Genomic DNA, 10,711 nt, shown 5'->3' with positions numbered 1-10,711 from the left:
ATTATAACCTCGCTATTGAATCCTAAAGAAAATTTGATTGACATTTAAAAAATTAGTTAATTTTAATTAACCTTGTTTCAAAAAAGTACAAATGCCATAAGACTCCTTTTTGGATAAAAATAGAAACATGCTTCTAAAGTAAATACGGGCAACCCAGTGATGAAATGCAAATATTCATAAAATAACAAAGTGGAAAATGAAAGGCACATATATTAAAGGATATACTTTCATTATTTATTCTCTGGTTTTTCTTTTCTGTTTTTATTCATTTTTCTATTATTTCCTCTTTTAGTAAGTCAGTTATCAGTTTGTTAGTAACTGACTTAACTGCTTTTTGTTTTTAGCTTCTTCTTTTCATTACTGTGTATATAGCTCCTCTTGGCTTTGCAAGATTTATTCAATTCAATCAATGATGAAATACATAGAATTCAATATGGTATCAGAGCATTTTTTGCTCTGATTACCGCTGCGCTTCTCTCTCTTCTTCTTCACATTTTTCTTCTGATTCTTTCAATTCTCATCTCCTTCTCCCTCCTGATTTCTTTGTTCTCTTCATTCCTTTTGTTTCTAATTCGTCAATCAATGGCTGATTATCAATCTGAATCTCAAAGTTTTTCACATAATAGTGAAATTCAGAACCCGAGGAATCCCTTTTTCTTGCATCCAGGAGCAATTCTTGTATCAACACCTTTGGATGGGACGAACTACAATTCATGGAGCAGAAGCATGAAGTGTGCATTATTGTCGAAAAATAAATTCAAATTTGTTGATGGATCCATCTCAATGCCAGAAAATGATGACTTACTGTTTGATGAATGGGAAAGGTGTAATACCATGGTGATTTCATGGATTACAAGAAGTTTGAATGCACAGATTGCCCAAAGCACAGTTTATATTGAGAGTGCAGAAGAATTATGGAAGGATTTGAAAGAAAGATTCTCAAAAGGTGATTATTTTCGCATCTCAGATTTGTTGCAAGAGCTTCACTCAATTAAACAAGGTGATAGAGATCTTTCACATTATTTCACTGATTTGAAAATTGTTTGGGAAGATCTAGAAGCTTTAAGACCTTTACCTTCATGTGTTTGTGCCATAAAGTATAAGTGTAGCATGTTAAAAATAATCAGAGAACAAAGAGAGTCAGAGTATGTAATATGCTTCCTTAAAGGTTTAAATGAAGAATTCAGCACAACAAGATCTCAAATTTTACTTCTTGAACCCCTACCAACTATTAACAAAGTCTTTTCATTGTTACAACAACAAGAAAGTCAAATAGGTAGTGTTACCACAAAAGTTCTGTTTAGTTCTAACATGGCTGACTCTAGTGAAGGCACGAACAGAACATCAGGTAACAATGCACAATGGAAAGCAGTGGGTAGAGGAAATAATTATGGAAGAAGTAGAGGAAGGAGTTTTGGAAGAGGTTTTGGTTCAAGTAGAACAATGAATACCAAAGTTTGCACTTTCTGTGGAAAAGAGAGACATACGATTGATGTTTTTTTATTACAAACATGGTTTTCCTCCATATTTTGGAAGACAGAAAATAAACAATGGTGGAAATGGAAGTGCTAATATGATTGATTCCACCAATGGAAATGAGTTGACTGAAATGAAGGATAGTGGCAAACCTACGCTGAGTTTTAGTCCTGCACAGTATGCTGAACTTGCCTCCTTATTAAACAATGTTGTTGGAAGCAAGGTCAATCAACTAAGCATAATGCCTCTTGAAGAAGCAGATTCATCTAAGGAATCAGGTAACATCCTTCCTTGGATACTTGACACTGGTGCTACTGATCATGTGTGTCCTTATTTGAGTAGTTTTCTGTCATATCAATCCATTAAACCTGTTATTATCAAGTTGGCAAATGGATCTATTGTCACAGCTAGATATTCTGGTCTGGTTATGTTCTCTGAGAATTTGGTTTTGCACAATGTTCTTTTTGTTCCATAATTCAAGTTCAATCTCATATCCATACATAAACTTGCTCTTGATCTACACTGCAGAGTAATTTTTGATCATTCTCAATGTGTGATCCAGGATATGAGTACTTGAAGATAATTGGACATGCTATTATGCACAAGAATCTCTACATACTGGTTGCACCTTCAAAACCCAACATACCGAAAGTTTGTCTTGTTGATTCCACTTGTAGGACTTCTAGTTCTTTTGATTTGTGGCATTACAGATTAGGGCATCCTTCCATTGTTGTCTTACAAAATATCTGTAAAGATTTCACATATGTTCACTTTGATGTTAAGTGAGTTTGTGAATTCTGTCATTTAGCCAAACAAACAAGGTTACCATTTCCTAATAGTTTGAATAAAAGTCAGGAACTTTTTGATCTCATTCATATGGATATTTGGGGTCTTTTGTCTATTTCTTCTATTTATGGTTTTAAGTATTTTCTTACTGTGGTTGATGACTATAGCAAACACACATGGTTATACCTCATGAGAAATAAATCAGAAGCAAGAAATCTAATGCAGAATTTTGTTGTTTTTGTTCAAACTCAATACAAAAAAACTGTCAAAATTATCATAACAGACAATGGTGTTGAATTTCAAGCTGCAACTTTCTTTGATAAGTTTGGAATCATCCATCAAACCTCATGTGTAGAAACTCCACAACAAAATTCCATTGTAGAAAGGAAGCACAAGCATCTCCTCAATATGACTAGATCACTATTATTTCATGCTCATCTTCCAAACATTTTTTGGTCACATGTTGTTCAGCATGCAACTTATCTCATTAACAGGACTCCTACTCATACTTTCCAGTGCAGGTCTCCTTATGAAATGCTTCACCAATGCAAACCTGACTTGAATGAATTAAAGGTTTTTGGATGTCTCTCTTTTGCATCTACCCTGCAGAGTCATCGCACCAAACTAGATGCTAGAGCTAAGAAATGCATTTTTTTGGGATTCAAGGCAGTTATCAAAGGCTATGTATTGTTTGATTTACACTCAAGAGAAATTTTCATTTCTAGAAATGTCTATTTCTATGAGAATGAATTCCCTTATCTCTTAACCAATAAATCTGCCTCTACTGACCTCTCAATTTCTACATCTTTTGATTTCCTTTCCTATGACAAACCAATATGTCCTACCACAGTCTCACCAATTCATGACCTACACACAGAATTATCCACTTCTTCCCATCAACAAACACATTTATCTCCACAAACACAATCACCTACCCCTTCTAGTCCATCTCCACAAACTTACTCTTCTAGTCCATCTAATCACCACATACAAACACAAACACAACCTGTTAGAAGATCTACCAGAACTCGATATCCACCTACATATCTTCATGACTTTCATTGCAATCTTGCTATGCAGACTTTATCTACAAATTCTCACATTCCTCACCCTCTTTCCTTTGTTCTGTCATACTCCTCAATTTCTCCTCTTCACTTACCTCATATTCTTTCTATTACTATTCATACTGAACCCAAAACATATGAACAAGCTATAAAATCATCCGAATGGATCACTGCCATGACAGAGGAGCTTACAGCTTTGGAATCAAACAATACATGGAGCATTGTTGATCTGCCTGATGACAAGGTCCCTATTGGCTCAAAATGGGTTTACAAGATCAAGTACAAGTCAAATGGTAGCATTGAGCGATATAAAGCTCGCTTGGTTGCTAAAGGGTATGATCAAACAAAGAGGATTGATTTTTTTGACACCTTTGCACCTGTGATCAAATTAACAACAGTCAGATTAGTCTTGGCTATTGCTGCATCTCAGAACTGGTTTCTATATCAGTTAGATGTCAATAACGCATTCTTACATGGTGATCTGATTGAAGATGTTTACATGCTTATCCCTAAAGGAGTAGTTTGCTCAAAACCAAACCAAGTATGCAAGCTCCATAAGTCTCTTTATGGCTTAAAACAGGCAAGTCGACAGTGGTACCATAAGCTGTCCAACACTCTTATCCAGATTGGTTATGTTCAATCTGCTCATGATCACTCCTTGTTCACTAAGCAACATGAGTCCTCATTCACTCTTCTTCTCATTTACGTGGATGGCCTTATCTTAGCTGGCAATAGTGCAACTGAGATAGCTAATGTTAAACAACATCTTCATGAGCTATTCACAATCAAGGACCTTGGCCACTTGAAATATTTTCTTGGTCTTGAAATTGCTCGGTCAAGCGCATGTATTCTTTTAAGCCAAAGGAAATATGCACTGGATATTCTTACTTATACAAGTTTTTTGGCATCCAAATCTATCACCACTCCAATTTCCAAGGGTATTGTTCTTTCTCAGGGTTCTTCTGGTGCATACTCTGATATTACTGGTTACAGAAGATTGGTGGGGAGATTGTTTTACCTCGCCAATACCAGACCTGATCTTTCTTTTTCTGTCAAGCAATTGAGTCAGTATATGAGCCAACCAACAAATGCACACTATCAAGCACTCACTCGCATTCTTCGATACATCAAAAAGGCACCTGGTCAGGGACTTCTTTATCCCTCCAACTCTACCCTTCAACTGAAAGCCTTCAGTGACTCAGATTGGGGCACTTGTCCAGATTCTAGACGTTCTGTTTCTGGTCTCTGTGTTTTTCTTGGTAACTCCTTGATTTCTTGGCGATCAAAGAAACAAACCACTATGGCTAGATCTTCTTCTGAGGCTGAGTATCGAGCTCTTGCTGCTACTGCCTGTGAGCTTCAATGGCTGACTTTCTTACTTGACAGTTTTCCCATCTTTGCCATCAAACCTTCACTTCTATACTATGATAACAACTCAGCTCGATACATTGCTGCTAATTCCATATTCCATGAACGAACCAAACACATCGAGATTGATTGTCAAGCAAGGAGCAAGCTGCTGATTTGTTTACAAAGGCTCTTGATTTTTCCACTTTTTCTTATCTTCTTCACAAGCTGGGAGTTCTCAATGTTTACTCTCCAGCTTGAGGGAGGGTATTAAAGGATATACTTTCATTATTTGTTCTCTGTTTTTCCTTTTCTGTTTTTATTCATTTTTCTATTATTTCCTCTTTTAGTAAGTCAGTTATCAGTTTGTTTGTTAGTAACTGACTTAACTGCTTTCTATTTTTAGCTTCTTCTTTTCATTATTGTGTATCTCCTCTTGGCTTTGCAAGATTTATTCAATTCAATCAATGATGAAATTCATAGAATTCAATGACATAGGCTAGAATGACAAACAAAAAGAAGATGGCAATGGAATTTTTGATAGGCAATATGTTACGTTGATTTTCAAAAGCACCTTTCTAGTCCCAACCAAATGTGTTGCAACATATCAAAGGAGAAAGGTAAAAATAATGCAACTGATTTGGAAAGAAAGTAGCATAGAAGGAATAGCCCTCTCATATAGTTATGTATCAATAATTTGTTTGCTTCTATAGATGAAATGTGTATTTAAGAAATAATAAACGAGATTAACAAAAATTGCCAACCATCCAACAAACTAATGAGTGAGTCCCACCAACCAGGCTCGTGTATGGAAGGGAAGGAAAATAATGCCCAAGGAGAAAGGATTTCAAACCTGGAAAAATGACTCCCTCTAGCTTTTTGCTACAGCCTTTCCTCTACTCGGTTATATTTCTTCTTTTCTTTTTTTTTGTATCCATCCCCTCTTTTCTATGTATTTTGTGAGCTTTTCTATGTATCAACCAAGGGATAGAGATGGTATTCGTAAGAGATAAATATGATAATCCCAGATTGCTAACAATTCACAAACAACCCACTAACACCTGGTCAACCTTCAACCTTTTTTATCTTTTAGAGAGATAATCACATATGATATATTTTATTATTTTCGTTTTTTATATTTATTAAAAAATAATTTCTTTGAAAAGAGTTTTTGAGTTTTTCTAGTTGGACAAAATTGAGTGTTCATAATATTATTGCCAAAATTATTCTTAAATGGTTGAGTCAATATAACAAAAAAATGTATTTTAAGACCATAATTTTTTGCCACAGTACCAAAGGCAACAGTTTTCACATTGCTTATAGACAACAATTTTTAAACGTTGGTGTTACCGATGAAGGAAAACCATTGTCTATTTTATTTTATCAAACATAATGATTTTCATGTTGTTCCTATATGGACAATGGACAATGGTCATGGTTTTAAAGTTGTGTTAAATGACCAACAATGACAATTTTCACTTTTCTTATAGGCAACAGTTTTTAATTGTTGGTGTTAATAGCCAAGGAAAACCATTGCCTATTTTAAATATTAGAAATCAATTTTAAAAGAGTTTCCAAAAATAAATAAAAAATTGGGGTGTAAATAAAAGGTAACGCCTCGGACTATTACAAATATAAAATTGTTTCCTTTAACAAAGAGGACATTTTTTCTAAAATATTGTATTGTATATTAGAGAGGGAATCAATATGTGTATTGGCTATATAATCACACATTTTAGGTAAGTTGGGAATGACCGAGAGGTGAACCTCAATACTTGACCTATAATGTCAAACTTGAGTCCTAATTACGAAAGTATTCTTAGGATTTTCGGGGGCACCATTGGTAAACAACAGAGATTGGTAAGAGGTCAAGTGAGAGATTCGCTTGAACTGTGTACCACGATAGTAAGTGCAGAGCTTCAAGTGAATATAGGTTTTATTGCTCAAAAGAGAATATTACCAAATATTACTACAAGGATGTGATAAATGTTAATTCATTAACATCATTTGGTAATCTCTAACATGAAAATTATTTTTGATACATTTTTAATTCTAGATATTATTTATCATTTACTCTTTAAATTTATATTATTTCCTGGAAAAATATTAGAATAATTAATGAAATCAATTGAATAACAAGTAAATATTTTATTACTTGATGAAAGTCATTAATGACCTGTAATACAAAGGTAACAACTTTAAAGTTGAGATATCACATTTATTTAATAAACTAATTTTTCCATTGCTTTGAGCTCAAGAGATGCTGCACAAAAAAAACAAACCAACAATCTCAACAACTATTGTAACAAAAAAGCAATAAGTATTAACTATTCGATTAAACAAAAAGGGTAAATAATTAAAATTATTCTAGTATTACACTATTACTAGTTAGATCTTTAGAAGTTTTGTTTCAATAATTAAGTCCTTAAAAGTTGTAAAACAAATTGAAGGACATATTTAGAGTGTTAGTGATCAAATGATCAATGTGACAAATTGCCAACCTTAGGGTAAAACCTCTCATGCCATTGCATTTTAGCCTCCTAATATTTCCAGCCACACATTACTCCAGTTATATATGTAATACGATCATGAAATGAAATATAAATAAGTATAGAATCGAAAAATGTATATATTTAACTTGAACTTTTTTGTCATATTGTGTTAATTTTGACTTTTAAAATTTAAATTGATTTTGAATTGTATAAGAAAAAATCTTTTAGTTACCAAAACATTTATTTCAAGGTATTAAGGATTTATTTACTTGATACAAAATTAACTCATGCCTTTATTTGAATTACATTATTAATGTTTGGTGAACTCTACTACTCAACTCATCGAAACACTATTATAATTATACATAAAGGTAGCTTTTTTTATTTTAATATCTTGCTTTAAGCCGCCACTATGATGTCCTTTTAAACATTTGAAGAAATGAAATAGCATACAAAATTAGGGATTTACTAAATAATGAAATAACGAAAAAAATAAATAAAAGTGGGAGTCTTGATATTTGTAGAAATATAGACTTACCTTTCACAATTTGCATCCTTGGAGAAGGGGAATGCCAAAGTAACATTACATTTTTCGAAAAGAGAACTTGCTTTGTCATCCTTTATTAGAGGTAAAGTGCTAGCTACAGCTTTAAGGAACTCACAAGCTTCACGTCTATCATCTATAGTAGGTGTTGATGATTGCAGTGCAACAGCACCATTACAACATTCACTTGAAGGTGTATTACCACCTAGACCAATGACATAAGTTAAGCATGGCAATAATTGATTTGATGCATCATCAAAGCTAAAGCTTCGTCCTGGCTCCACTACCAGGAGGAATATAGTTAGCCAAGTTAGAAATGTTACAAGCGTGTTCTGCATGGTTAATGAATTCCCTTGTTTTTTTTTATGAAAGATATGAAATGAGACTGAAAATTTAATCACTATATATAGTTGCAGATGAAAGATATATGATAAAGATTGAATCGTGAGATCAATGCAACATCCACCATTTATGTGTTTTACTTTTATTTAAGAGTCAAGATGGAATCTTGTGAGACACAAGAATAAAAAATATTATTTTATTTTAATAACTAATTTTTTAATTGAACAAATTAAGAGTATAATTAGTAAATATCATTAGCAAAAGTGTCGTTTTAATATAGTGGATGATGTGCTAATAATTTTTCTAATTCATAATCAATTCCCTAACTTAGAACTCTAATTAAATGACCATATTTTCTATTCTCATAATAAAAGAGTGTAAATACCCAATTTTATCCGACCTAAAATACCCTTCCAAAAAAGAATAAGAATATAAAAATGTTTTTTTAATTAAAAGGCTTAGTAGACTCAATGACCCAATGTATAAAAAAATAATCTCAACTTCAAAAGGTTTAAATGAATTTCTAAACCTTAATAAAATGATTTTATTCTACTCTCATATGAGTTACAATAATTTGTAGACTTTGTAAAAATATTGTTTGGGTTTTTCTATTGAAAAAATGACAATTTTTAAGTGTCCAAAAAAACTAATGTAAATTCGAGTTCTTATTAATGATTATTATTAAATTTCGAATTTCAAATATTGCAGTCATAATAATAAAATCAGTTGTTTATTTTATTGCCAAACATTGTTTTAATTTGCAAATCTTGGGTAATTATTGGAGCTTAGCCACCCTTGCTTACAAATTCCACGTGTAAAGAAGGTTGGCTGAGTAACAATTGGCAAGGCATTAAGAGCATTGCATTAATGGGTGATAAAATCAGTTTTTAATTATTACTGAACATTGCCTTAATTTACAAGATCCTATAAAACTGCATGAATTCAAATTGGGCGTGTAACACATGGTGACATGCTGAAAAGAGAATTAATTATTGGAATGGGTCGTGCAATATTTGACATTAAAGGCTGATGGAAATCATATATCTGATTGGGGAAATAAGCAAAAGAATGAGATCTCTCCCTTAACTTTCTCAAATGAAATGAATTAATTGGAGATTCTCCCCCTAATAGCACATGTCCAAGTATATTGTTATAAATTGGGGTACATTGATAAATCAAAGACAGATAAATAGAAAGTCAAAGTATTTATAATCTTCCACACCACACGATAATCCAGAAAGAAATACAATACAACACAATCCAAATATCCAACAAAAGAGGCATAACACAAAGTCATCGAGAGAGGTATTAGAATTTGTTGTCACCCACAACATTACCTCATCATATACCTCATTCATTTCCACTTTTTTGTACTATCAAGTGTATCTTTATTTTTTGAGTACTCCTCCCAACAAATGTTGCTCATCCCAACAAATGTTGCTCCTCCCAACAATTGTTGATCCTCCCAACAAATATTGCTTCTAAGAATCGAACCCTCTATCTTTTGGTCATCCTGAAGATCGAGTGAAGCCTTATGTCATTAAACCAACACCTTGTTAGTTTTTTCATCTCCACTTATCCTACACAACCCACTCCTCTTACCCAATCTTTTTAAATCTCTAACCAGAAAATTACGCCCTAGACACATCCCAAATATCCAAATAAAAAGCCAAAAATACAGAATCCACTCAATCCCAAAAAAACACAGCAATCCACAAAAATTGCTTGATAAGTCCACAAAAGAGCCTACAAACTTTCATAGACATGGAAAAGAGATACTCAGATAGAAGCATTCTTGTAATGGCTAAATCGGAAACAGTAAACTATCCCAATCAGTAATTTGAATCAAGAAACCATCTTTTTAACCTCTAATAAAACAAAATCACCATATGCATAGATATAGAAATATTCAATTAACTAGTAAATCAAGACCAGTACCCTGCACATTCAGAAACATTAAGTTAATTGGTAAATCGAAAGGACTGGACAATTAGAGGATCCTTCGCAAACCAGAATCGTGGTGGGCCTCCGCCAACGCTGCAACACTGGTAGCCACTCTAACTCATTCATGTCCTCCTAACCACCATTGATAGAAGCCGCAAGGACCTATATCCAATTCTGTTTGGCAAGAGAGGGCTCCCGTAACTGAAACCGTGAGGAGCCATGATCCTCACCGAGACGGTGGTCGCCGGAAAGAGAGAAGAGGCGGTGGTATACCCAGAACCCACGAGGCTCTACAGGAACGATGCAGGGTTGGCGGGCGTGCGTGGAAAGCACCAGAGCATCACGGCTCCGCCCTGGCACGACAAGGGATGGAGGTTGCAGTGCGTCGTCGCCGTCTTCCTCTACCAATCAGGACCCTGGCAGCGGCCGTATGAGGAGGCTGCTAATCTGGGGATTTCATTCCCCTTGGATTTCCTTCTTTCCTGAACATTAATTTCTTTTTCTTTTACTAATGCTAGTTTAATTTTTTATTTTTCTCTGGATCAAACTCATATTTTATAAAGATGAAAGTGACTATTCACTATTTTTTTAAAAAGCTTATTNNCTTCCTCATCCTCTTCCTCATCCTCGTCCTTTTCTCTTCTTATCATGATCCTCATCCTCATCCTCATCCTCGTTCTCATCCTCATTCTCGTCCTCATCCTATCCTCATCCTC

The 10,711-nt window shown here is 34.0% G+C and overlaps 2 protein-coding genes across 2 annotated transcripts; one reads left to right on the top strand and one right to left on the bottom strand.

Moving 5' to 3' along the window:
- Positions 583 to 1,951, top strand: LOC109344695. The gene is made up of 2 exons (XM_019583448.1): positions 583 to 1,455; positions 1,541 to 1,951. The coding sequence occupies exons 1-2, from the start codon at positions 583 to 585 to the stop codon at positions 1,949 to 1,951; spliced, it is 1,284 nt and encodes a 427-aa protein (XP_019438993.1).
- Positions 6,927 to 8,047, bottom strand: LOC109344694 (non-specific lipid-transfer protein A-like). The gene is made up of 2 exons (XM_019583446.1): positions 7,704 to 8,047; positions 6,927 to 6,936 (listed from the first exon to the last, which is right to left on the bottom strand). The coding sequence occupies exons 1-2, from the start codon at positions 8,045 to 8,047 to the stop codon at positions 6,927 to 6,929; spliced, it is 354 nt and encodes a 117-aa protein (XP_019438991.1).

This window comes from Lupinus angustifolius, chromosome LG04 (genome assembly GCF_001865875.1).
Source record: "Lupinus angustifolius cultivar Tanjil chromosome LG04, LupAngTanjil_v1.0, whole genome shotgun sequence".
In the NCBI taxonomy this organism is placed as follows: domain Eukaryota; kingdom Viridiplantae; phylum Streptophyta; class Magnoliopsida; order Fabales; family Fabaceae; genus Lupinus; species Lupinus angustifolius.
The sequence above is the reverse complement of the archived record's forward strand: the minus strand, read 5'-3'. Positions and strand labels throughout refer to the sequence as shown.

Bases quoted from the DNA above. Each gene is read 5' to 3' on its own strand.
- LOC109344695 (XM_019583448.1), top strand. From the start codon at position 583: ATGGCTGATTATCAATCTGAATCTCAAAGTTTTTCACATAATAGTGAA. The intron at 1,456-1,540 runs GTTTGCACTTTC...TTTGGAAGACAG, and splicing joins GTAGAACAATGAATACCAAA to AAAATAAACAATGGTGGAAA.
- LOC109344694 (XM_019583446.1), bottom strand. From the start codon at position 8,047: ATGCAGAACACGCTTGTAACATTTCTAACTTGGCTAACTATATTCCTC.